Raw genomic sequence first — 27,554 nt, forward strand, 5'->3', positions numbered from 1 at the left:
ATTTACACACTCGAATCTATTGCGTCCCAGCTGATATATGAGCAGGGTTTGGAAGTCTGTGTGTATGTGTGTGTGTGTGTGTGTTGCACTGAAGCAGGGAAGAAAATCTACAAAAACATGTTGCCCTTTATCTTGTTCCTTCTAGTGGGATCATGTACTGATCGTTAGATGCTCTCTGATGTTTTTGGCTGCAGTTTGCTGCAGATAATTGTTGTTTTTTGTTTCCTTACAAAATCTTCCGCCTACATTTACACAATGCAACTCAACCACTCACTTTTCAACCCTGTGGTACTTTGATTTTGTCATGATTTAGGGCAGCGTAACATAAGTTAGTAAAGCCTTGAGCTGAGCATTTTCACCGTAGCCATCTTGCTTCATCTTTGATACTAGATATGATTAGCGAGTGGTTGATCTTTTATAAAGATTCTGAAGCTGGAATTGATTCACTTGTCGCTCGTCGCTTTGAAGCTAATGGCTTGTCACTCGTGGAGATTTCAGGTTGCCTAGGTAACCCACTAATGTATTTACAGGTCACATGTCAATAAACTGAATTTTCCACTCTGATTGGTAGTCACTTCAGACACTCATCTGAAAGTTGGAAAAATCCATCACTTGAAGTTGCGGAATCTCATTCGCTGTCCGTTGTCTCTGGTCGCCATGTCGCTGCTAAACTCTTCCAGTGTGTCTGCAGCTTTAGTGTTTTCTGTAGAGTTAGACCAGTCTTAGGTTTGCACATCGACTAATCGAATTGATTAACCAAAACACCCAAAGATAAGAAGAAACTTTCTGAATTTACCTCAGTGAACCTTTGTTGAAAGTTGTCCAATGGTTGCTGGTAGCATTTTTGTAAGTCACATCAGTAAATCCTGGGTAAACAAATCTGAGTCATTAACTTTTCAAATCCACTGTTAGAAACTTTAAACGTTTTTTTCTGCCGTTTAACCCATAAGGCCCCAGTCACACCGACCTAGAAACCAGTTGGCAACCATGGCCATTACCTGGTTGGTGAGTTGTTGCTGGAGTTTGATTGAAGTTACTGTGAAACTGGTTACTAAATATCCAATCACAGTCGGTGACACCACCCCAGTAACAATAGGTTGCTATGGAAAAATGTGTACTCTCCTACTGGGTGGCAAGTGGTTGTTGGAGGTTGATGACAGTTGCTGTGAAATTGGTTGCAAACAGAAGACCTGAAAACGGAGACCATTTTTCTCCTTTTGGCTACACTGATGACGCACAACTTTTGCTTTGAAGGCGAACATTTGTGTTGCACTTGACAAAGTTTTACTACCTCTCAGCGAGTAGCTGGTGTCTGCGGACAAGTCGGCCTCTTCTATGCAAACTACAGGTGAATATGGCAACCAAAGCAATCACCTTTTTTAAAAAAAAAAAAGTTCCTCTAACCAGCAGGAGACCAGCGGTGTGTGAAATTATTATTATTATTTTGGTAGAAACTCAACTTTGCAATTGCTGGACTAGTCTATTCCTGCACGCTGATCTCAAGACAGCTTCTTCCGACCGTACCCGAGAGATTAGTAAACAGGAAGGTGCTGTTTTGGTCTTAAAATATCAGTTCGACTCTGCCCCAGACCATTTCATTGTCATGTTATTCCCTCTTGCTCTCTCCCTAGTTTCCAATCAATAAACACTAAAAGATTTCCCTAAAAAACAGAGGAGACCAGGTAAAAACATCCCGGAAGTCTATGGAAATCCGCCTTAGTGAATCTGGCTCCAGGAAATTTTTTAGTGAGATCACAGATCAAAGGTAGTTAACTCGTAGACTGCTATACATCCAGGCTTCATTTTGCAACGGAAGGGAGTTACCCCCTGCCGGTGTTAGAAGGCCCCTCTTCACAAAGGCTGTGGTTACTAGTGGCACTTATTTCTTTATTCTGTGTCAATTAAATCAGTTTAACACAACTTTGTTCTGGCTGTATTTCTTCCCCTCTGATTGGATGTGTGATGTTCTGAGGGCGTTTGCCATCTGTACTCAGGAGTGGCACAAAGAATAGCTTCATTAAGATCGATTCAATAACATGAATGATGATAATCGTTGCTGTTTGATACCGTAGGACTGTTTTTCACTGCTCGGGCTAATGATTGCTGACTCGGCTGCACGGCTACAGGCCACAGGACACAATTACAGTGTCATGTCTTCTGCTTGTGCATGCGTAACACAAAGACAACAGGAATAAAGGCACAAAACCCGCCCTCGGGGTATGTCAGCAGTTTGTGTGTGTGTGCTTCAGAGCCAAGTCTGACAGTGTGTGCGCTTTGCTGCCGTGGCAACTAGAGTTACCACATACTAATATTTTAGGTTGCCTTACATAATCGTCTGCTTTTGTCAATGCAGAGAGTAGATTTTCAGGCACCGGGGGCTGCTTGTTTGGAGCTTTCACTGCTCCCATAACTGACCACTGTGAAGTCTTAGGAGTGCTTTACCGTCCCATCACCTGCCTTCCTGCCCTCCAGTCTGACTACACAAAGCCTCTTACATACTGAGTACGCTCCTCCATAAGGATCCTCTTATTTTGCCAACATGGTAGGGTGTGCTCACTAAACACAAGGCAGACAGAATATGCCTTGTGTTTCTTTCTTGAGATCGTATAAGTCCACCTGCCATTTTAAATCAGTGGTGTACGATAGTGCAGCAGGTTTTCTTTCTTTCGTAGTGCAGAGTTGCGCCTCAAAGCCTGAGTTGTCTGCAGGGTCTGAACAATGTCTGCCATTTTCTCCAGAGAGTGCATTTGTGCCTCGTTAGTTTTAAATGTCAGCACAATGCTTATGAGAGTTTTCATTTGGTCTCTTGAATGAGGCAATTTTGTACTTTTAGCGTGCCTAAAACAGCAGTTTTAGGCACGCTGGCGCACCAGCTCTGCAGGGCATGCTGTCGATTTGTTGGTCATTTAACCCACCACTTTTGTTCACACTGAAATATCTCAACTGCTATTGCATGAGATGAGTCAACTTGAGTACCCTGTATAGGACCACCAAAGTCTTCACTTTTGACTTCCACGCTGTGGCCTCACAGTAGCATCGACCCATTCGGCCTGTTCTGGCTGGGCCTCCCAGGGTTAATTAGGTGGATTCGGACTTGGAGGAAAAAGCTGGATTGCTGCTTTGGGTTCGACACAAGTTCAAGTGTCTCTCGAGGTCATCACGCAGCATCTGCAGTGATGCAGACTGTGCTGGTTTGTTGGTGTAAAGATCGAGCCAAATGCAAAGGCAAAGCTGTGGATTTAACCATTGATCTACATGCCTACCCTCACCCATGGTCACGAGCTGTGGGTAGAGACCGAAAGAATTTAGAGGAAATGAGCTTCCTCTGAATGGTGTGTGGGCTCAGCCTTGGAGAAAGAACGAGGAGCTCATAGTAGAGCTGCTATTCTTCTGCATCCAAAGGAGCCAGCTGAGGTGGTTCGGGGCTCTGAGGCGAGGTGTTTCAGGCATGTCGAACCGGGAGGAGACATGGGGGCAGACTCAGGACAAGCCGGAGAGAGTGTGTCTTTCAGCTGTGAATACTGCTTTACTGAATCGCAACGTTTCAGTTCAACTGACCTTCATCAGGCACAAAACGATGTTCATATAATCACTCATACACACACACACACACACACACACACACACACACACACACACACACACACCAGGTAGAATTCAAGCATCTTGTTGGAGAATAGTAACTGGTGAACTCTTAACATGTGTGTGCTTGTAATCACATAATGAGGCGATTAAATTTGAGGATGATAGGGATTGTAAGCGGGTTACCTGTTACACATTTTGGTGTACAGAGATTTTGAACCAGTTAACTTGTGATTTAATTAAATAACTTTGGTTACTCAAGTGTACTCATGTGTTAAACTCAAGACCCGCAGGCCACTCATTTTAATCAAGCCGTAGATATGCACATTTCGGTTTCTTAATAAATTGTGGCCAGACTGGCGAACCTCCTTTGCAGCTGCAAGCATACAAGCTAGTTAGCAGGAAATGGCATATAAAAAGGAAAGCTGATGCTGAGAGCAGGCAATTACAGGTCAGCCTGTATTCTGAGTACTGCTTTACAATGTGTAAAGAGTGTGTGTTTCAGATAATAGAATTTGCCTCATTTTGATATCACACACCAGCAGAGAGATGGAGCCACAGAGGAGTAAAAGCCCCAGAAAAAGAGGCATGCAGCTGATCAGAATAGGTTCCTTTAAGCTAAATTTCAACGTAATGGAGCAGCAGAGGCGAGTTTAATGATAGTTGAGGAAATGGCTAAATCAAGGAGGTCACTGAGTGGGAAAAACTGCAATTTAGTTAATTTGCAATTTTAGGTTTTTATGTGCAGCCAATTTCATGCTAGGAGGATGGGTTGTATGGGCCTACACGGGCTAAGATCTTTTAATTTTTTTTAGCCAAATTTACCACGCAGTAATTGAGTAGTTTTTGCACTTTTGTTCTTTGTTGCCGTTTTCAGAGCTTTTTGCAAAACAGTTTATGTGCAATGCAACAAGAACATTTCTTTTTCTGTTAAACGGAAGCATCTCATTTTCTATTCCTCAACAAAAATTTCGATTTTCTGGTTTACTGCTATCCCACAGATATCATTACAAACTAAGATGGAACCATGGAGATTAATATACCTGCTCAGTCTGAGTATTGGTTGTAAAATATGTAAAGATCTGTGTCTCATCAGCTTCTTTTAGCATCACTTCCACTTGAGAAATGCTGTCTGAATGCAGCATTATCCAACTCTCAGTGAAATGTTAGTCTCAGTTGGATGTTATCAACAGTGGGAGTATTTGTGGCATCAGTAATGGCAGTTTGTTGTCTGCCTCTGGGTTTCAAGCCATGAATGGCCCAGTCGGTCATATGAAAGACAAATTAGCACAGTGGTTTTTGACACGTTATTGTGTTTATATTGTACAGACCAACCCAAAAACTAAAAACATATACACTCATCAGATCATTATGTCTGCAGGCGGAGCGCAGCGGCTGCGATGTCCTCAGCATCCCAGTGCCCATTCGCCGCGGTGGCTCAGAGTCCAACCTAGATGTGGTTGACGGTGTTGGGCACGACGGCGTGGGTCTGGATTTCACCAAAGGAGCGCTGGGAATCGACAGCCTGCAGCAGAAGATCCTCAAGGTAAGAAGGAAAACATCGCACACCTGCTTCAGTGTGTGTCTGTAAATTTATCGTGTTTAATTTGAAAAGCTGTGGGTACACATGTGACACATCGGCACTCAGAACTCAAGCACCACACTTGAGTAAAAGACAAACTAAAGTATCTCCTTAGCTCTGTTTGGTGACACATGAAGCAACAGAAGCAGCTTTTTTTTATCCAGTAATGGACTAAATGTCTTTTAAATGTCAGTTCTGATACGACGGGGAAAGAAAAAATCGACTCAGGTTCGTCTCAGTCCTGTCTTTAGAATTTAGAAGTGTTTTTCACAGTAGAGGCTTATCCTGCACTTTAATATCAACGTTTTACAACTGTAGAGACTAAGCTGAACTCGTGCTGCGTGCTGTATATTCACTGGTTTATCCAAGCAAAAGTATTTTGAGACTTCAACAATAACCTAACAGTGAAATTATTATTACAATGTGATGAACTGCTGCTCCCAGTCAGGAATATACACAAAGAAACAAATACAGTGAATGAAAGCAGACCAGAGAAAACAGTTTGATCTGTAGCATCAGTATCAGATGGTAATTTTTAAACTTTCCATGGTTGGAATAAACTCGATCACATGACTGAGGGGCGCATTGACTGCTACCTTTTAGCAACAGGAGGCTAAAAAATCTTGGAGGAACTTTGTTTTGTTCTGAGGAAACGCCCGTGTGAGGAGGTTTAGAGATGCCTTTAAGACCAGCTCTGTTTACACAGGATAACTTCTTCACAAGCCAACAAAGAAAAGCAGGTGTTAACGTCTCCTCTCGTGGCTAATTACCATTAGGGATCAGAAGTGGGGGGCAAAATTAAATTAGTATCAGTGAGCTCAAAGACAAACAGGGCTGCTGTCAGTATTCATGCAGCATTATTTTATTCTAACATACCCGTGTGAAAGATGAGCAAACTCATAGAACAAATCGGGGTGTCGGTAAGAATCAGAAGCGCTGGTATCATGCATGCTTAAATGATTTTAAATCTTCAGCAGCTGTTTTCACATCTGTCCTTTGGCTCTGCCTTCAGGTGACGGAGCAGATTAAGGTGGAGCAGACGGCTCGGGACCAGAATGTGGCCGAGTACCTGAAGCTTATGAACAATGCCGACAAGCAGCAGGTGTCGCGGATACGGCAGGTGTTTGAAAAGAAGAACCAGAAGTCTGCGCAGACCATCGGTCGGCTGCAGAGGAAGCTGGAGCAGTACCACCGCCGCATGAAGGACAGCGAGACCAACGGGAAGCACAACCAGAAAGACAGCGGCGGCAAGGAGTCCGGGACTCACAGCAAGGAGGGCAGCCTGCGGGATGTCAGCACCACCGGGCGCCACCAGGCACTGGATAAGGTGAAGACGATCGGGCCCGGCGTGTCGCTCTCACCTCCATTTTTCTTCAGTAAGCCGCGGGAGTTCGCTAACCTCATCAGGAACAAGTTTGGCAGCGCTGACAACATCGCTCACCTGAAAAGCTCTATGGAAACGGGGTCAGGGCTGCAGGTGGAGGGCGGCGCGAGGGGTCTGAGTGGCAGCGCTACCACAGTAGCCAAGGCGACCAAGTACCAGAGTGACGATGAGTGTTCCACCGGGACGTCTGCATCCGCTGACTCCAACGGGAACCCGGCAGGAGGATCGGGGGCGGGGTCAGGGGGGCCAGGGAGGTCAGACTCCAGCGGGCGCCTAGTGGAGGTGCTGGACATGGTGCGGGACATCAGGGATGCTCAAGCGCAGCTGGCAGAGGACATGGAGACTCTGAACACACAGTTTAAACGAGACTACAACTACTTCACGCAGGTGATGCAGGAGGAGCGATACAGGTGAGCACAGCATCACGAGTCTAAGGAAGGCTTTTCTCCCAGAAAAAAAAATTCTTGACATATTTATTAGTTTTCTGCTCTTTTTTTCGTGATTTCTAGGGAGGTTTTAGGGGGGGAAGCTTGTGTGCTCCAGTACTATTTTTAAATGCTTCACATCTCCACTGTCACCAGCATTAAAATGAGAAATACCAAAATCATAGTATTTGAAGAAAAGAAAAATCTCCTAAACTGAGGTGCAAGAAAAATAAAATGACATTTGGTTGCTTATAAGGAGCTTTAGAGGATTTGTTTTTTGTTTTTCTTCCCTGGTACTGAGGGCAGATTGTTTCTCACTATGTAAAGATTTTTTTTTAGTGTTTCTTTTTTGCGTCTCAGATCAAAACAGAATATTTTGTGTTGTTCTAGGAGAGGAGAATATTGTTACCCACACATGATGGTTAAATACTCTTCCATGAACGTTTTACAGATAATAGGGCACAGACTCACATGTTTCTTTCTTAAATATACCCATTAGTATAAAGTCAGCCCCTCGGGCTTTGAGTGAGCAACAGTTCAGTGTTAGCACCTTAAACGCCCCTGAAACAAGTAATTAAAAACCCATTTCAATTCTTAATATCTAAAATTTATTTCAACACCATAAATTGGAGAGATAGAGGGGGAACAAATCACAATTGAAATTTAATCAGTAGAGGATGAAATATGCAGTTTCCTGCCTCACTTACACAAACTGTGAATCCTCCCCTTCACTTAATGAATCCCTGACTGCGACACATTTTTCAGGCTGGACAAAACTTCACAGAGCCAACATAAAAATGTTAATTTCATGTAGCCTAATATTACAAATCATAAATTTATCTCCGGAGCTGACATTAAAATGTTTAACTGCTGTCTTTAGAGTCTCTGCGAAGCTATCACCACTATATTAACTATGACTTGTAAAATCTCTTGTTTGTATTATTGAGTTCTGAATTAAATCAGAAAATCCAATAAAACACTGAACTGAGAAAGATAAGAGAAATATTATACTGTGTAAAATATTTCTGCTAAACAAATTATGCTGTTTTTGTTTTGTGGAAGGGTTTTTTTTCCTTATATCCTTTACTGTCAGAATATGTGTGCTGCAGTCATGTCACAAGAATATTTGCACAACGATTTGTACGACTATAAACACGAAATACAAAATAAAAGCGGTTTGCACATTGCTTTGAAGCTAATCACTGATCTGTATCAAGTAAAATTGTGGAATAATTGTTGGATGAAGATGTTTTTACACTTCGGTGCTTCAGTAATGGTAGCATTTCTCTCCTAACAGAGCTAACGTTGTCATTACATGAGCTGTTGAACTTTAGAGAGCTTTTGACAGTTTAGGAGTCCATCATTAAAAGCCTAAAAATAGCCGGCAGAGCTTACACGTAAACCCCCCCCCAACCAAGGGCAAATGCTCTGAGCAGCTCAGCTGCAGCAGATACACTGCTGTACTGTTACGTGCCCACACACTCTCAATAATGCATTGTTTCTCTCTCCTTGGCTCTCTCCGCCTCCACCTACTCTGCATGTTTGTGGGTGTTTCTGTCTGTCAGGTATGAGCGGTTGGAGGACCAGCTGAATGACCTGACGGAGCTGCACCAGCACGAGACCAGCAATCTGAAGCAGGAGCTGGCCAGCATCGAGGAGAAGGTGGCCTACCAGGCCTATGAGAGGGCCAGGGACATACAGGTGACCTATGTTTGGGCATAAGCCCCCACCACTGCCACAGCACAGGGCTGGTTAAGATTAGAGTTTGGGATTAACCATTTAAGTAACCAATGTCTTATTCAAATTATACGTTTAATTGAAAGACCTCATTTATTATTGCCTTATTTACAGTGTTCAGTTTAGACGAGTTTGACCCCTTAGTGGGAAAGGTCACTGCGTAGTGTACCTTCATCATTTGAGGCTATCCTGGTAAACGTGGTCTCTGCCAGGATGACGACAGGCCTATCCACACGGCATGAATGCTCACTGTGGTTGATGGGTTTGCTACAAGAATTGCTACAAGAAAGCTTAAAGGAGGGAGGAACTTTCCCCCCCATTCATATCACTGGAAGATTAGCATTTTGGAAAAAAAATTAATCCGAACCTGTTCCTTTCACTTCGGGGAGGTTTTAATTAAAAATTTCTGAGCGTCCAAATGATTTATTGATCTTTAAACAGAACCATGTGGTTGTGTCTCTCATGACATGTCACACTGAAGCCACAGCAGTTCCTCCATTGCTTCCTATTTCTAATCGGACGTTCTTGCGCTTGTTTCTAATGCCGCTGAAGTTCATACATGATCCAGTTTTGCTGCCCTTTTGCTGTGACTCACTGCTCTCCAGAGTTTCCCTGATCTTTAACCATTTTTCTGTGTGTGTGTGTGTGTGTGTGTGTGTGTGCGCGCATGTGTCGTAGGAGGTGCTGGAGTCGTGCCAGACTCGCGTGTCGAAGCTCGAGCTCCAGCAGCAGCAGCAGCAGCAGACCATCCAGCTGGAAAACACGGACGCCAAAGTGCTGCTGGGCAAGTGCATCAACATCATGCTGGCCATCGTCACCGTCATCCTGGTGTGCGTGTCCACTGCGGCCAAGTTCACCGCCCCGCTGCTGCGCAGTCGCCTCCACTTGGCGCTCACCTGCGTGGGCGTGTCCCTGCTAGCGCTGCTGTGGAAGAACTGGGAACATTTGCAGTGCGCTTTGGAACGATTGCTCCTCCCGCACTGAGACCGGTGTGTCCAAAGCTTGGTGGGGAGGAAATCAACATGTAGCCTTACATGAGCCGATGATTCTGGGCTCCACGGTGACTAGGTTTAAGGCTCTGAGCCTCACCAAGAACACGTAAACTAACATAAATGCTCAAGACCTGAACTGGAACTCTCTGAAGGTGCACACATGAAAACGTGACTGCTCTGCTGCAGATCTGCAGGGCCAACAAAAGATAAATCGGCTCAGCTGCTTTCATCTGGTCACCAGGAGACTCTGGTGGCACCGGCATCACACACACACTGAAGTCTAAATATAAATGAGCGGGATTACATGAGGGCATGGAATAACACGTTATTTTTTTCCTGTCCTTTAAAGAGATGTGTTTCTGTTAGAGCACCACCTCCACACAAACTGTCAGTTATGAGTCCAGTGGACCTGATTTGAATGTGCACACCAAGCTCGCTGTGACAAACACAAACACACATCCACCTGAAGGTTCATTCGCACCACGCCTCTCTCTCTCTCTCTCGCTGCTGTTCTGTATTTATGTGAGGTTTTTTTTAATTTCAGCATCTCCTTCAAAGTGACAGTTTGAAGTCTGGGATTGCACATTGTTTTAAGCTGTTTTCTATCAGTGTGTAAATCTGTGTATTCGTGTGCGTTGTGCACTTACTCGTGTGTCTCTGTACTGTGTTTCATCAAGGAACAGTTAGACATTTTGGAAAATAGGCTCAAGTCTGGATGGTAGATGTGCAGCTAGAGCCGGGAGAGATCATTAATGGACGTGCTGTGAAAGAAATCTGCTGTAAGAATTTAAAACCTTTAAGCTACAGCTGCAGTGAAAAGTGATGCCCAAACCTGCTTTTATCGCCCTCCTTCATTTTTATTGCCCAAATCTGACCTCTCACAGGGACTCACAGTAACTAAATGATTATAAATTTGAAAAAATACTCCTAATTATGCGTTAATTTAATGAATTAGCTTCATGATTCTGCTCACCTCAACTGCCTGATTTTTTTTCCCTGATCCATAATTATTATTGTGCAGTCTTCTGGTGTATCTTTGAATCCTCACAATAATCCTTATTTATGTCAAAGTCAATCCTCGATGCAGCCCCTCGGCCATGGTGCTTTGAGAAGGAAACGACTTCAGGCAGTTATTTTAAAGCTCTTCTTTAAACCTACCAGTCGAGTTTTGTCCAAAATGAGCTTAAAATGCTCACATTCCTGCAAGTTATGTTTTTATTAGTGTTTTGGTCCAGAGCTCCGACCCGGCCCAATCAGCGTTTCCTGCCAGAGCGCTGAACAGATTTCCTCACAGTTCTTGTAAAACAAGAAAAATTGTTTAAAATGTGCACACAGCTTCATCTTTACCAAGATAATGATCAGATACACCTGTCATTTACTGGGCAACAAAATGATGGCCTCTCTAACTCTTTCCCCATTAAGATGACATTCAACGATCTCCACATTTCCTGTAATGACAAGTTTTGACACATCTGTAATCAATAAAGAGGCTGTTAGACAATACGTTCCTGTACAGCCAGAGACCACTTCATTAACTTCTGATAGATGCACAGTCATTTTAGTCTGAAGTAGCCTGAAATATGACAGAAACTCCTCAGTTCAGGTAAAAGAATCAACAGTTACTCCTAACAGGCATCCAAGATGGAAAGGGTTAAAGCCGGGAGTGGGACTATTTCCCAAAATGTCAGGCTGCCTGTTTTGAAGTGAAAGCTGCTTAACTGCCTCATCTCTTGTTAATTTGGTGTTTTTGTGGTTATTTTGTTATGATGTTTGTGTTTTCAGGTAACTGTTGCTTCTGAAAGCTTTTTAAAGCCTCTAACAGTGAGAAGGGAAACCTTATACTAACATCAGGAGATAGCTGAGAAGCAGAGCCTGTTTTCTCACACGACACATGTAGAGAGAACACTAACGCGTGATGCAGTTTGGTGCACGTGGAGGGAAATAAGGTGAAAATATGCCGATTTGAAATTGTTTAAAGTTGACACGTGATCACATGCAGGCTTCACTTTTTAAGTCCTGGATCATTAGATGGCCTTTTCTGGAGAGGTGATCAGAACAAATTACAATGTATGTGTGTGTGTATGTGTGTGTGAAGCCTTTGATGCTGTGCTGCGTTCATGTCCAGGGGAAAAAAACACGGCAGCATTCAGACGCTCTGTTCTGATATTTAGAAGATTTGAGAGGCTGAAGATTTGTCTCTTTTTACTTGAAATAAACGTCTGTTCAAGCATTAAAGCAGCATGTTTCCCAGCAGCGATAGCCGCTTTCCCGCACGTGACTTGAATGCAGCATCGCAGACTGGACAGAGGGAAGTGAAAAATGTAGCTCCCCGACCCCATTTCACTGTGATGAAGATGATGATGAGGGGGTTAAAAAATAGGACTGATGCCTTTTCAGTGCAGCCTGTTTTTTCTTCTTCTGTGTGTCCTTTTTCTGTTTTTCTCTATTCTAAGAAGAAAAAAAGCCAAATATGGAGGTTTTTATGAAACCTAAGCTCATCTTTGATGTTTCTTTGCAAACTGGTTCAAACACTATCTCTGTTAGGAGAGACGTGCACCTCCTCTCCAAAGCTCTGAGTTCATGGTGTGTGTGTTTTCTTTGTCTTTTTCTTTTCTAATTTCTGTGCATTAGTTTCTGGTTATGGGTTTTCTATAACTGTATTATTATTATTTTTTCAGATGATAAAATAAATCATTGTTTTTCTATCAAGGTGCCTTTTTTTTAAATAAATTCTGAGCTTCTTATTGATTACGGAAGACGTAATCCAACTGTGAAGATCATACTGCTCTGCAAGCTTCATAAGGAATACATGCATAAACCAGGGTGTAAATCACTTCGACTTAAAGCAGCTGGATAAGCTTTTAGAAACGACATTGATTTAACTGCATTCAATTTCACTGCTGTCTTCAGTTTAAATTCATGGATGCTTAAAAATCCATTAGAATCTTCTGCAAAACTCAAGTGCAGGCGAACAAAGGGAAGTAATTTAGGATTTGCAGGCACAGATGGATCTTAAATTGAACGCCAGGTGTCTTTTATTGCTTTTCATTAAGGCAGACATTTTCATTCTGTTGTCTCTGAGAGACAAACGTCAAATCAAAGCAGCAGCAGCCCCACCCAGGATTTACAGTTATCGTTAGCTACACAGCACCGGAATTTCCAGTTTTCTGGTTTGGCTGACCTCTGGCGATGATGTTTTTTGAAGTGTTTTCCCCTTACAAAGGGTTCATACTGTATAGATGTGTACAGTGAAAACATCAATGGTTTGTGGCTTTAAATAGAGATGGAGTGACAACTAGCGGCCAAACAGGAGCACTGCCTCCAAATATCTCTAATTAGTTTTATTACATATATCTGCTTCAAATATTTTTTTTAAATTATATACAGCAACTATACTAAAATAATTAGAAATTTAGTATTCAGTTAGATAGTACCCTGCCTTTCTTACTGCTGGAACCATGAATTCTGATAAATACGCAAAAAACTAAGGAAGGGACATAATTCTTTTTCACAGCACTGTATTTGCACTGTTCCAGTGATGGATGCTCATAATAAGCAAGTCTGATAATGAGGTCAGTGTATACATCAGTATTCCCTGTGAGCCAGCAGCTCAGGCTTCAGACTGCTTCAAATGTCTGGTTTCAGGTTTTTTTTTCTTGGCTCTGCATTATGTGAAAGAAAGTGGATATTCCTAATATGGTCATATTTGGCATATAGCCCCAACCACTTTTAAACAATCTGTTTAACAGCCAATCAGAGGAAAGTTTGCTTAAACAGTACTAAGGGAGCTTGTTTTGGACAGAGGATGAAGTGTTGGGCTGCAATAAACATAAATAAGGATTATTTAGAAGTCTGAATCATGCAAAGCTGCTCTAGTGGAATACAAACATTAAAATGTGCAGCTGGTTAGGTCTGGCTAAATAATTGCACACATTTTTATAATACTAGCGATGTAGGTTCGCAGGTGATTTGTAATAGATAACAGCTACATTATTAGTACATAAAGTTACTACATCTATTTACAAATCTAGCTACACAGTATTCCCAATAGAGTAAATTACCTTTTTTACCCAAAAAAACAGACTATGAGTGTTTACTAACCAAGTGCTGAAAACATGAAAAGGACTTCATTAAAGATGAAGCTACAAAAATTAAAGATTAAAATGTGCAAATTTATGATTTTCAAATCCTAGTATTTCTCTTAAATTTATTCTCAGAAATTCTGACATTAAAGTTGAGTTCACCTGTCCTGGGTGAAAAAAACAAAACAAAAACAAAAAACACCTGTTGCTGCTTTCATCCGCAGCAGCAGGTGGCGATAGTGAGCGCTGTTGCTGCTGTTTTGGCGCAAAGCGGAAGCTGTCATAACTGTCCCCCTCATGAAAATGAAAAGTTCAGTGCTGTTATGTGGGTTTAGCAAAGGCACCTTATTATTTACTGTCTGAAAAAAACCTCCCGTGGTAGATTTATGTGAAATATCTGACGTTAACTGAACGTGTCAGCGCTGGTTAGCGGTAGCTGCTTCAGCCATTAATGTGTTGAGGCTAGCGGGAGCAGCAGCAGACCTGGTTTAGCCTTGAATTTATGTTGTTTTTAAATGATCTGAGCAACTTTTGGACTGACCTCAGCTTTAAATGGACGAACACAAGGAGAACATTCACGGCCAGGAAGACAATGTGAAGACGTCCAGTGAAAACGAGCAGGAGAAGGTGGGTGAGCTAGCAGAATCACTGCTCCGTGTAAACGCTGTTTGCGTTGAAGTAAACTGACTGGCTGGTGCGTTCATTGACACCAAAGACAGGCCGGTGAGAGATATGTCCCGTTGGGTTCTTTGGTAAGGCGCCGACTTGATGAAAATGACTAGAAACCGCGTTACTTTTAGTTACTCTTGTATTGGAGTAATTAATACTAAAATATTTGAAGTAGACGGGAGCTACATCACTGTGTTTTGTTAATGTGAGCCCTGCAAATCGACCCCGATTCTCCTTTGCTCTGTGTACTTCATCTTGTCGTGTTGTATTTTAATTGACTGAGCTATTCTTTTTTTTTTTTAAGCTAAAGAGATCGCTATTCTCGGGTTAGACCCCGTTTTCCTTCAGTGTTACTTCTTAACCCTTAGATGCACACGTGGGGTCAAAAATGACCCCAGGGGTTGTTTTTCTTCAAAATCTTTAAAATGCAAAATTGTAATATATTCATATTCCAGGTATTCCTCAAAAAATATGTTTGTAACATGAGGCCATTTGCATTTTTATTTATTTTTTCATTAATTAAAAAAAAATGCAGTTTTTGTATCACTACCCTACTCTTCCACAAGTGGGGTCAAAAATGACCCCAAGCAGTTCCTATGGAATCTTCTATGAAACTTTCATTCTTAGCAACTCTGACTGACCCACTTACAGTTCTGATGGATCAAGAATTAATTTTTACACAGTAACATACATGATTTATAGTCAGGGCTGCACATAAGTGGTCCGCAGGTGTGCATTCGCTGTCAAAATAAAAGTATTCCCGGAAATTCAGAGAATACGCGCTTCTTTTGTGGTGGAGGAACACCAAAGTAATTGCTTACGGAGCTTGCTTCTTCGACATCTTTAAGAGTTCTGAACAAATGTCTGGCCTCCTCCAGAACATCTAATGTACGCAAATGAGCGTTCCAGCTTCTTATCTGGTACGCGTCTTTTATTTTGACAGCAAATGTGCACCTGCGGACCATGTATGTGCAACCCTGTTTATAATTTCCTGTGCATTTCAAACATTGTCCTTTCTGATGTTTTTTTTTTTTTTTAAATATTTAAAGTAACATGGCTGCTATGAGGCCAGCTAGGATCCCTGTGGACCTTGCCCTACAAATGATCCAGGACGGATGGGATGAAGAGCCCATCGGAGGCATTGACTCAGAATCTGACATCTCAGATATAGAGGACCCAGACTATTGTCTCCCCCCCACTGAACAAGGCCAGTCAGATACAGAGGAGTCCTCTGAAGAGGAAATGGATATTGAGTCTAACTGAATGAGCCCCTCTTACTGTTCTAGCCACAATATTCTGAATTAGTCGGCCAGGGCTTGCACCTGGGTTTAGTACTGTCTCCCCAATAGATGCATGGAAGATGTTCATGTCTGATAATTTAATAGAAGAGGTGCTGACATGCACAAACATGGAGGCACGAAGAGTAGCCACAGACGGGGGAAAAGAGTGGAAAAATGTAATCGAACATGAGCTCCTGGCCTTCATTTGACCGACCATTCTTGCAGGAAGTGAGAAGACCTGGGATGTACCAGTTGGTGTGTTTTTGGGAGTCCTCTGCATAACCCATTGTACAAGGCCACTATGTCAATTCAAAGATTTAAAGATATTCGCCGTTTCTTGCACTTTGATGACAAGAGGACCAGAGCCTACCGACTGAAAACAAACCACATGGCAGCTTTCCGCTACATATGGGGCCTGTTCCTGGTCAACTGCAGGCAGAAATTCATCCTCAGTGATTGTGTTACAGTGGATGAACAACTTGTGCCTTTCAGAGGGAAGACCCAGCTTCTGCAGTATATGCAGAGCAAGCATACAAAAGTGATACAAGTGATACAAAAACTGCAATTTCTTAAAATTAATGAAAAAATAAATAAAAATGCAAAGGGCCTCATGTCACAAACATGTTTTATGAGGAATACCTCAAATATGAGAATGTTACAACTCTTCGTTTTAAAGATTTTGAAGAATAACAGCCGAGTTTATAGCAAAATGCATTATTTCTATTTGGGGTCATTTTTGACCCCACTCGTGGAAGAGTGTATGTATTGGTAGGTTGTGCATCCAAGGGTTAAAGGCACATATTCAACAAGAAGTTTGCTCCAAGTTGTCAGGATAGCATCGCACAGTGGGTTCTCATCCATGATGTGACTCTTCTGCTCCACCACCTCCTAAAGGAGCTCTGTTGGATTGAGATCTGGTGACTGTGCAGGCCATGTGAGGTCAGTGAACTCACTGTCATGGTCAAGGAACTAGTTTCCTGTTAGAGGACAGCAGAGGCACCCAGTGTGGTCGTCTCCTGCTTCAAGGTTTGAGATGCTCTTCTGCACACTTTACCTTCCTACTCTTCTGCATGGTTGCATTAAGTTTGAACAGTCTGCCTATTTTCCTTTTACCTCCTAGAGATGGTTTTGTGGGAAAATCCCAGTAGATAGGTCTGAGTATTTCAGAAACTGCTATCTACCTTCTTTTGCAGATAATCTTATCTGATGTGTTGTTGGACTTCACTCTAAAATGATCTGTTCCTCCAAAACATTGATTCATGCTCTCTGTTTGTGATGGCCAAATTTGTAGTTACATCATTTTCTGACACATAACGACCCACACATCTCCTCCCCACAGAAGCCTAGCAGCAGGTTGTGTCCTGCGGGAGAATCTGCTCCTCAGGTGTCCCCATCTCAGTCGAAGGGTGACTTCAGCCATCCGGTGTACAAAGAGATTGCTTTGGCCAATGGCCACATCAACCGCATGACGAAGGAGGAGCTTCGGATCAAGTTAGCGGAGCTTAAGCTCGACACACGGTGAGTTTTAATAAATATTTGAGGACCAAACACTCGTGCTTGTCCCTTAGAAGTGTTCCACCAAACAATTTTTCTCTCGGTGTATGCAGAGGAGTGAAGGATGTGATGAAGAAGAGATTGAAGAGCCACTATAAGAAACAGAAGCTGACGCAGACGGCAGCAGAGGGAGGCCCCACCGACACGTACTACGACTACATCTGTGTGGTGGACTTTGAAGCCACATGTGAAGAGGACAATCCTTCAGACTTCCTCCACGAAATCATTGAGTTCCCTATGGTTCTCATCAACACTCACACCTTGGAGATTGTTAGTAAAGACTGTGACTTAAATCAGGAGTTGTCTTTTGTTGTTGTTTTTGTTGTTGTTAATAACGATGTTCCTCTAACGTTCTGCACAGGTGGACACCTTTCAGGAGTACGTGAAGCCCGAGCTTAACCCACAGCTCTCAGACTTCTGTGTGAAGCTGACGGGAATAACGCAGGTCGGTTGAGTTCACATCACTATCACATTACACGTGTGGGTCATTTACTCATTTTTCTGTGTTGTGTTCGTAGAAAATGGTCGAAGAAGCAGACCCGTTCCCAGTAGTCCTGCAGCGAGTTGTGTCGTGGCTTCAGGAAAGGGAACTCGGAACAAAATACAAATACGCCATCCTGACTGACGGGTGGGTTTCACGTCAAAGCTTCTGCAGGATGTTTACTTTCTTCTCCTCACTTGGTTTACAGCGCTGTTTCTTTAACATCGTCCACAGGTCGTGGGATATGAGCAAGTTCCTCAACATCCAGTGTCGGGTCAGCCGAATCAAATATCCTCCGTTTGCAAAGAAGTGGATAAACATAAGAAAGTCATACGGAAACTTCTACAAGGTACATTTTACAGCTTTGTACAGACACGCTTACATTTTTTAGATTTTTTAAACTAATTTTAATATTAGTCAAAGATGATTTCATTTATTTAGGGGGAAAAAGTTATCCAAAGCTCTGTGTAAAAAAAGTAACTGCACCCTTATTTCATTAATCACACCCAGCTCTGATTACTGCAAGACCTGTTGAATCAAGAAATCACAAATAGAACCTGTCTGGCAAAGTGAAGCAGGCTAAAATATCTCAAACAGCAACACATCAAAGCCCAAAGAAACAGGGGGGGAAAAAAGCAAAAAGGGAACAAATACTTTTTCACAGCACTGTATTTGTACTGTTCCAGCTCATTTTGGTCATTAAACCCTCTGCATGCCTTCCTATGTCACGTCCATGAACCTCACAGATTTGGCTATTTCTCACATGTCCTAATGTCTTCTATGATAAAAGGTCTCCACTGCTAACCAGCCATATTTTATTCTTCTTCCTCCAGGTGCCGCGTACTCAGACGAAGCTGAGCACCATGCTGGAGAAACTCGGTCTGACGTACGAAGGTCGTCCTCACTCCGGGCTCGACGACTCACGCAACATAGCGAGGATAGCTGTCCGCATGCTGCAGGATGGCTGCCAGCTGCGCGTCAACGAGCGCATGCACGGTGGCCAGCTGCTCTCGGTTCCCAGCTCAGCGCCTGTGGAAGGAGCTCCGCCTCCACACAACCCCCGCAGCAGGGACTAGAACCATGACCACCTCCGGGTGACTCTTTACCACTGAAAATACTTATACTGGAGCTCAGTCTCCTCTGACCATTTATTTTTACACCAGATCTTTAAAAGTGGATCATTCCTTCATTTTCTGAGTCGAAAAGTCTGCCTCGCCACGCCTTACCGAGTTGCTGTTTCTCAACAGTATCACAGAAATATCTTTCAGTTGTCTTGTGGTGGAGAGAATTCAGTTTTTACCCTCGACAGCATAATAAAGCCTAATCTGCAGCTTCACATGAACACACATATCAACAATTTAAACTACTGTGCTAATAAAACACATAAATGCTGCTGTGCTGTTTAAGGTGCTGCACGATGACACTGCTCACCGCTTTCCTCGCAGAGAGTCGAGGGTTGGTGGTCCTGTGGACTCGGGCAGCTCCATAAATGGACTTCTTAAAGAAAAGCTGTAATTAAGGAGTTCAGCCTGTGTTGTACTGTCGTCACGTGTACAGATGTCTTGATTTAATGTTTGTTTCATAAATGAGGATTTGCTTCAACTTAAATGTCTCTTTTTGTTTGCAGTTTTTCATCTTCTTCACTCTGTGTGATGCATGCTTTAGATTCAGCAAATTTTGAAGGGACAAGAGAGGCAGTCGAGTCACTTTAGAAGCTTGGCACAGGTGTCTTACAGCAGGCAAGCGTTGACAGGCTAAACCTGCTCTCAGGGCATCAGGGGTGGTATTCTATGGCAAATACTAATCAGGCTCCACAGTGCTGGGCAGCAAGCGCAGGGCCCACTAGAGGGCGTCACACCTATTATGGCACCATCGTGAAGCCTGTTTCCGACTCGCTGATCAGAGACTTTCACACCACTGTCCTGCTGGAGGTCATTTTGTAGCTCTGGCTGTGCTCATCCTGTTCCTCTTTGAACAAAGGAGCAGATAGCGGGCTTGCTGATAGGTTCAGGCCCTTCTGCGGCCTCTTGGAAGGCTGTAGAGTAACTCTAGAGTTCCTGCATGTCTCCTGGAATTTCCTCCCTGCTCTTAAGACTGTGCTGCGAGATGCAGCAAACCTTCTGACATCTGAACATATATATATATATATATGGACTACCCGTGTGACATCTATAGGGTCCTGGTATCACCTCATGCTTTCAGTGACACTCTGGAAACCCGGGTGTAAACTGAACAAACTGTAGTTTGAATCTAACACTTATGTGCAGGTTTGCAGACCCAACTGTCTGTACTATGATCATCAAAAGAAGTGCAGACACAGCTTTCCCTCAAGGTTTCTTTGTAATTCAGCCCCTTCTATCATCACGTCTTCCAGGCTCTATGGCTGTGCAGCCCATTTCTCTGGTCTTTATTTATTTATAATAGGAAAAAAAAGTAAATGTTTTTTTGTTTTTGGGTTTTTTTTTTTACCAAAACAGAAAAGATTAAACAAGACCAGCTGACATGTGTTTTTCTTGTAGTCAGGTTTATTATTGGCTGGTTGTTAAGGCACCATGTCCAAGTGATATCTTTGGATTATTAAGTACATGTGAAATGTTAATCCTTTTAATATAGATATTTAGTTACAATTAAACACAGATTGTAGTAACGTATGCAGGTATATTGGCTTCGAGGTCATGATGGCTTCTTAGTGCTTTCCTTCTGGACTCCTTACTTTAATACTCTAACGGTCTTTGGCAGCTTTAAAGCTTTTTTTCTGTCGTTAAAACATTTTTTGGCAACGTCAAATATATTAGTGTTTTTATTTAACAGCCGTAAAAGGAGCAGGCATGTGGGAGCAGTACGTCAGACACTTTGGCACTGTCAATAAAGTCTAAGGCGTTGATGGTTTCATCACAAACAGGTGCTGTACAGCGCTACTTTGCGGCCGATCTCCTCCAGCATGTTGCGGGCGGCTTGCTCCAGCTCGGCCAGCTCTTCAGCTTTGGCCTCCAGGATGTGCTGGTTGTCCACGTAGGAGACCTCTAACTCTGAAAACGCCAGACAAAAACATAAAACTGTCTTTTCTTAACTGTTTAAATTACATTTCTTGCACAAGTGGAATATTTTTTTCTTAATTTTTATATATCTGATTGTACTTCAGAAACTGACTCGAGATCAGTCAGCTGGTTCGTAACAGATTATTTCATGTGCTTCTGTGTATTTTTTAAACAGGAGAGGATCCAATAATGTCAAAAGAAACAGATCTAAACAAACAGGAAGAGAGCAAACTCCCTTTTTGTTTGTTAGAAATGCATTCATTTAAAAGAACAGAAGACAAAACTACAGAGTTATTATAAATGTATCTGAAAGGTGTTCACCTTTGAGTCTCTCCAGCTTTCTGCTGCTCTGATTGAGCAACTCTATGGCCTCCTGCTGCAGTGCGTCTGCCCTCCTCTTCGCCTGCTGCACCGACTCCCCTTTAACCTCCATCTGGTCCTCCACTTCAGCGAATGTATCCTTCAGCTTCTCGTTGAACTCCTGCACACAAACAAATACCGCACTGCAGCAGGAGTGGAAAATTACCCATAATTCACATGCAAACCAACACGGATGCGCGTGTTTGTGAGACCTGCTCTGCCTCGTCGGCGTCCTGTTTGGCCTGCTGCGTCGTCTGCTCGGTCGACACCATTATCTCCTTCATCTCCAGGTTGTTCTGCCTCAGCAGGCCGACCTCCCTCTCCAGCTGCAGCAGGCGGCCCGTGGTGTTACTGAGCTTCAGCTCTGACTTGGCCGTCTCCGACTCCACCTGACGCACAAATGCACAGATTTATCTTGTCTTTTCTTTTTCACTTCTTCTTTTTAAATGTTCAGGGTTTGCCTCATACTCTTTCTGCTAATCCCACCATCATTAATTTCACCTGCATCTCATCCCTATTAAGCCAGAGTTTCCCCTGTGTGTTCACATGAAAGGAGTGGCGCTGGCAGCTTCTGACCAACCACAGCTAAAATAAAACAGGCTAAAGTTTAGCCTGTTCAATGCCAGGAAGGAAAACCAACTATAGCATTGACATAAGATATAAGGTCACAGAACTCTTATAGAATAATAAGTTATCTTTAAACATCTATATTTATTACTGATGATCATCGGGGAAAGCTAAAGACTTCAGATGCTATTAAAAATCTTTGGACCCTCCTGTGAGCCACAGGTCTGAGGGATGGTCCAGGACCTGTGAGGCTATTTTCCAGAGATTTGATTGGTAAGTAGCTGGTGACTTGTTGATCTCTTATATGGAACATCACCTCTGGAGCACCGTGGGAGAAGTGATCCATATTTACAGTACCAAAAACCCAAAGTTAACCATGAAGTAACCCAGATAAGCCAAAATCTGTGTCTTATCTCGGAATTTCTTTCGTATAAAAGCAAAGACACGGCTACCTTTGAGTCGTCTCATCAAAGGTAAGACAGTTGAGCTGGAAAATGTGTAATAAGAGGCGTCAGTGAAAGCATGGTAGATGGAAGAACTATCTATTGCTCAAATTGTAAAACTGTGAGAAAGAATGTTTTGTTTTTCTGTCTTAAAAAGGACCCAAACTGGGTTATTTTAGTTGTAAATATTTTTTCTGAATCCAATTCAGTTTCAGGAAGTTTTTGGAGCTCATTTAATCTTTCAAGTTTAGTTTAATTTTAGTTAAACTTGAATACCTTTGTGTTTTTATAAATTATTTTGTGGGTGGCAATGTCAGGCATTGGTAAGTCAGTTTCCTTTACGTACATTCAGCTTTTGTTTGTTATATTATTTTTATTTTTTCAAAGTTTCTAATTTAATTTGTTATTTTTTTCACGTTTATTTTTAATAGCTTAGACTAAAAATGCTTTTTAAAATAAAAATATTACATCCGAACACCCAACAGCAATAAAACATTTTTACATCACTGTGATTAAACTAAATCAAAGCTGAGTGTTTCCTGACTGCAATATTGTTTTTAAAGTCAGTTGTTACTGAAAACAAGGCAGACCTTTCTAAAATGGCAACAACGTACAACTCCATCTCTTGAACTTTGTGCTGTTTTTGTCATCCCAAAACAGTAAATGGAGTCACTGAATCAAACCGCATCATCACTGAGGTCAGTCTTACAGCGTTCAGCAGGTCCATGGTGCCCTTGGTGTTGTTCTGGGCCAATTCAATGGCGTCCATGGCGATGCTCTGAGCGCGGTCGGTCTCGTCCAGGGCAGCCTTAACTACTTCTGCGGTGTCCTTCATGTTAGACGCCTTCTCGCTGACGGACAGGGAGAAAGAAAGATGGGTTTATTTACACATTTCTGTCAGAGGCAGCCAATCAGAAGAATGTTAGTTCAAAGGGGGAGGAGCTAAAACAGCTTGTTTTTCACTTTTTAAATTTGCAGTTGGCTTCTCGTCTGCTCGCTACCCGCTTCACTGACTGACCTCCTGTGTTTGAGCTCAAACTGGTAACAAGGATTTAGATTTTGACCAATCACCTGCCTTTGATGTCCTGCATTTGGCTCGTAGTCCAAGAAAATGTTTACAATAATTACAGAAGAAAACAAAAATATTGCCACCTGTAAGACTGCAAAAAAGATTTTTTCATGTTGAATTTTTTTATCCCGTTCCTTCTGTTTTCCATCCTGTCAGTCGTCATGTGTTACCTTGCAGCCTTAGCCTCCTTCAGTAGCGACTCGGCCGCCATGACATCCTCCGCGCTCTGACTGAGGATCGTCTCCACGCTGGTCAGAGTGGCGACCTTCTCCCTGATCTCGTCCGTCAGCTCCTGAAGCTTCTCAGCCGACGTCGGCATCTCCAGAGCCAAAACCTCGTTAGCCAAGGCCTCGATAACGGATGCGTCTGCTTTCTCATCTGGATAAACACAGACCAAACATAAATGAACCGTTTTATTTTAAGAAACGTGCATAAATTTTTACACATTGTGAAGGCTAGACGCAGACAGGAGAAACTCACTCATGAGAACATCTCGAATCTCCCTGATGAGGTTGCGGAGCTGCTCGTTGCTCTGCTCCACTCTCTCTTTGCTCTGGTTGGATTTGATCAGCACCTCCAGAGCGTTTGCTTTGGCCTTGTTTGCTCGGATGCTCGCTTCCCACACCTGAGCAGAGTGCCCACACAGGTCCAGGTTACCTGTCTCACATCCACCTGCAGGTGTTCCACATTATAACACAACGACCATGTTCACTTACCATCCTGGAGAGCTTGTCTACCTCCTGCATAGCTTCTAGGATCGCCTGTTCCAGCTCATTGGCTGAATTGAGAGACGTCTGAGCGGTTGTGACAGTGCCTCCACACTCTTCTCCTCCACAGCGAGGCGCTCCATCCTCGTTAGTGCAGCCCAACCCGCCACAGGTGGAGCAGCCATCATCACCTTCAGAGGCTCCACCACAAATCTACAGAGAAAGAGAGAATTACCAACAAAGGTGAATGTGTGATAGACAGATGCGATCTTCCAGTGTTCTCACCTTCTCACTTAGTGAAGACAGGCTAAATTTATCGAGCTCTTTGGACAGCTTGTCCAGCTTCTGCATGTTTCTCTGTTGTTTTCGGTCAAATTCCTTCTGCCTGCTGCTCAGTTTGTCCTCCGTGGCTTTCCGTACTGCAACTGACTGCTCGACTGTGTTGCCAGGGTCGCTCGTAGAGGCATTGGTGCGCTGCTCTGCCATCCTAGACTGCATGTGCGCAGCAGTAATAGTCTCCAGGGCACCTGGAAACAGTAAAGTTAGGGAACAGTGAAACAGGGCTGGACGGAAATGTAGTACTGATGTACCGATTAAAAAGTGCTGACTTTCTGTCTTGGCTTAGGTGTAAAGGTCTAAGAGTGAAGCTTTAGGCTGAAGCACTTGATTTCTCACCATGTATGTTGGCGTTCTTGGCGTCGTCCACCTGCTGTCTCAGCCTCTGGATGCTCATCTCCAACTGGCTTGCCTCAACAGTCAGCACGTCTAAGTCTGCATCGGTGGCATTTGCATCACTCTGAAGAAGTTCCAAGGCTTCCTCGGTTGTGTTGAGCTTTCCATTGAGATAGGACATCACACCACTAAGAGCACAGTGAAACAATAAACACCAGTTGCTTGCTACAACCCCGAGTAAGCCTCTGTTTGGTGGTGTGCATACGTTATCTGATGCATCAGCTCCTGTATCTGCTCCAGCTTCACTGTGGCGGGGTTGCTCTCCAAGATGTCTCTGACAGCCTTGGCGTTTCTCTCGAGACTGCTAATCAACTCTTTGTACGGCGCCGTCACTCCAACAGTCTGCAGCTCGTTCACTTTGGCCTCCAGCCGGCGAGTTTGGTTGGTCAGCTCCTCGACCACAGTGTCCCAAGCCGCAAAGCACTTGTGGCAGGGTTTGCAGTCAGGGAACTCACCGTGGTAACCTCTAGCACACTCGTTGCACCGGGGGCCCGCCACGCCCTCCACACAGGTACAATGCCCTGTGGCACGATGACACTGCTCACTGGAGATCCCCCGGTGGTCGCACTCACAAGCTAGAAACACACACAGGAAGGTGGAGACACCAACTAAAAAAACGACTCCCAGGAATATTGTTACAGAAGAAATACCATGTACTAAGGGTGAAAAAACCCCAAATTTTTAATTAATAACAGTTTTTTGTTGTCTGTGTTTGTATATCAAGTTTTATATTCTGTATTTGTTGTAGTTTTAATGCAGTACTGAAGCACATTTAATGTGATAGGGACTTAAATAAAGGTTAAAAACATAGAAGTGTTTCTTTCACACACTGTTCCTGCTGGTGTTAAAGGGCGAGAGGCGGGGCAGACTCAAATCATGTCACCAATCTGTTGCAGTTAACCAATGACAGTTAACCTTGCATAGAGAAACCCATGCAGACATGAGGAGGACGTGACCTTCCCAGGACCTTCTTGCTGAGTGTTTAGAACTAACCTTCAACTTCAAGCAAACAGTAAAAACATGTAAGTTACGTGCAGCCTTCATAATCCAAAAAAACATCTTCAAGTTTTTGTCTCCCTGGGAAGTAAGTCACTTAAAGTTTATTTAACCTCAAATGCTTTCAGTAAATAAACTTGGACGTGAATATGACCTCGAAGGTCAGGTTTCGGTCGCTCCATGGGAAAAAAAAGGAATATCATGTGTCAGAAAGAAGGAAAAAACAGTCTGACAGATTTTCACCATCAGTGTTCCTGTATTTAGAACGTAGAAAACATATCAAATGCCTAAACTGAGACATTTGATTATTTCATGAAACATTTGATGGCAGAATGTCTCAAAGAAAAAGGGGGCAAAAAAAATGCTTGAGGAGCATTTTTGCAACCAATTCACTTTAAAAAGAACTAGTGCTGTCAGCGTTAATCTCATTAATCTCGCCGTGCAGCCCCACGCACGAGGCGATCCGCACTAACTCGCTAACGGAGATTTGCCGCGTTAATGCGGTTATGGCGCTAACATCATTTTAATGAGATTAACGCTGACAAAAAAGAACATCTTAGAGACAGACAGAGGTTCACTAAAGAAACTGTCTACAAATTGTCCAACAATTTTAGAATAACATTCCTCAAGGTAAAATCATGACAACTTTGAATATCTTGTCATCTACAGTATCTGTCATAACAACATCAGAAGATTCAGAAAATCTGGAGAAATCTCTGTGCGCAAGAGACAAGACCAAAAATCACTGGATTTGTGGTGTTCAGGCCCTCAGACAGCACTGCATTAAAAAACAGACATGATTCTGTCATTACTGAGATCACTGCATGAGCACAGTTCTCTGTGCCATCTATAAATCCAACCTCTGCAATGCAAAGAAGAAGCCACATCTGAGCATGATCCAGAAACACCGCTGTCTTCTCTGAGTAAAAGTGGAAAACTGAGGTCAGACGAACTGAAATTTGAAATTCTTTCTTGGAAAACATGGACCCCGCATCCTCTAGACTAAAGAGGAGAGGGATCATACAGCTTGTTATCAATGCTCAGTTTGAAATCTGGAATTTGTAATCAAGAAAAAAACACTAAGAAGAAGACTGAGGACTGCTGAGCAGCTGGAATCCTCCCTCAGATAAGAACTGCTGGTTTGCTCAGTTCCCAGATGTTTGTGGACTGTTGTAAAAAGAAGAGGGGATGCTTTGAAATTGTACAATTTTTCAGTTTAAACATGTGGTATGTTTTTCGATATTCTACTGTGTATAACATGAGATTTTCTGTTTTTTATTTTCATTTTATGCAGTGAGCGTCCAAACGTTTTGGGGATTGGGGTTATATTTGTGTGATTTCTGCAACAGAAGGTGAGCTCTGGTTTAAGGAGGTTGAATTGTTACATCTTTCTGCAGAAACACAGTCATGGACGAATGTAAATGGTGATTATTGGTTACTAATTGAGAAAAGCTACACTATTATATTAAAAATCGGAGGCGTTTTTTTTATCTGCATACAACATATACGCTCCCACACATTCCTCACTGAGGAGGCCACAGCGTTCCTGTAAATTGGTGCATTATTTCAACATCTGCACTGAAAGGAGGTGAAGTCCAGCTGGTTTCAAGGCTTAAAAGACCATCAGAGAATTCAGTGGGAATATTTCAGTATTCCTATTTCCTCTGTGTGTTTGTGCGTGACGAAAATGGGAAGCCTGGGAATTCTGGAGAACATCTGTTTCTCATGAGAAGAGGTCATTCCCAGATCCAGCTGCCCCTGCTGCTCTCTCTTTCCCTGAGGGTGAGCCAGCTACTGTGGGACACTTTATTGCAGATGGACTCTTCAGCAGTTTGTTTCGCAGACAATAAAACTTTTCAGGATTAGAAAACAAA

General features: G+C 42.9%; 3 protein-coding genes across 6 annotated transcripts in view; 2 read left to right on the top strand and 1 right to left on the bottom strand.

Annotated features, from left to right (window-relative positions):
* The window catches only part of LOC134646752 (transmembrane and coiled-coil domain protein 3-like), a 71,033-nt gene extending 58,622 nt beyond the window's left edge, over positions 1-12,411 (top strand). For all 4 annotated transcript variants that reach the window (XM_063500643.1, XM_063500642.1, XM_063500644.1 and 1 more), the window contains 4 exons: positions 4,964-5,128; positions 6,177-6,958; positions 8,539-8,674; positions 9,389-12,411. In XM_063500643.1, the coding sequence (XP_063356713.1) occupies positions 4,964-5,128; positions 6,177-6,958; positions 8,539-8,674; positions 9,389-9,694 (1,389 nt within the window). In that variant the 3' untranslated portion in view covers positions 9,695-12,411. The remainder of the gene's footprint in view (positions 1-4,963; positions 5,129-6,176; positions 6,959-8,538; positions 8,675-9,388) is intronic.
* A 1,650-nt stretch (positions 12,412-14,061) lies between these two features.
* Positions 14,062-19,370, top strand: eri1 (exoribonuclease 1). Its single transcript, XM_063500936.1, has 7 exons — positions 14,062-14,411; positions 17,073-17,251; positions 17,341-17,557; positions 17,649-17,732; positions 17,806-17,915; positions 18,003-18,117; positions 18,602-19,370. The coding sequence occupies exons 1-7, from the start codon at positions 14,337-14,339 to the stop codon at positions 18,842-18,844; spliced, it is 1,023 nt and encodes a 340-aa protein (XP_063357006.1). The 5' UTR covers positions 14,062-14,336; the 3' UTR covers positions 18,845-19,370.
* Positions 19,371-20,285: 915 nt separating this feature from the next.
* lamb1b (laminin, beta 1b) overlaps positions 20,286-27,554 on the bottom strand; it is a 39,521-nt gene continuing 32,252 nt past the window's right edge. Inside the window, exons 24-33 of the mRNA XM_063501392.1 lie at positions 24,890-25,259; positions 24,628-24,812; positions 24,238-24,479; positions 23,962-24,165; positions 23,726-23,870; positions 23,416-23,623; positions 22,886-23,027; positions 21,379-21,555; positions 21,128-21,287; positions 20,286-20,797 (exon numbers count right to left, since the gene is read on the bottom strand). Of these exons, the coding sequence (XP_063357462.1) occupies positions 20,661-20,797; positions 21,128-21,287; positions 21,379-21,555; positions 22,886-23,027; positions 23,416-23,623; positions 23,726-23,870; positions 23,962-24,165; positions 24,238-24,479; positions 24,628-24,812; positions 24,890-25,259 (1,970 nt within the window). The 3' untranslated portion in view covers positions 20,286-20,660. The remainder of the gene's footprint in view (positions 20,798-21,127; positions 21,288-21,378; positions 21,556-22,885; positions 23,028-23,415; positions 23,624-23,725; positions 23,871-23,961; positions 24,166-24,237; positions 24,480-24,627; positions 24,813-24,889; positions 25,260-27,554) is intronic.

Source organism: Pelmatolapia mariae, linkage group LG17 (genome assembly GCF_036321145.2).
Source record: "Pelmatolapia mariae isolate MD_Pm_ZW linkage group LG17, Pm_UMD_F_2, whole genome shotgun sequence".
NCBI lineage: Eukaryota > Metazoa > Chordata > Actinopteri > Cichliformes > Cichlidae > Pelmatolapia > Pelmatolapia mariae.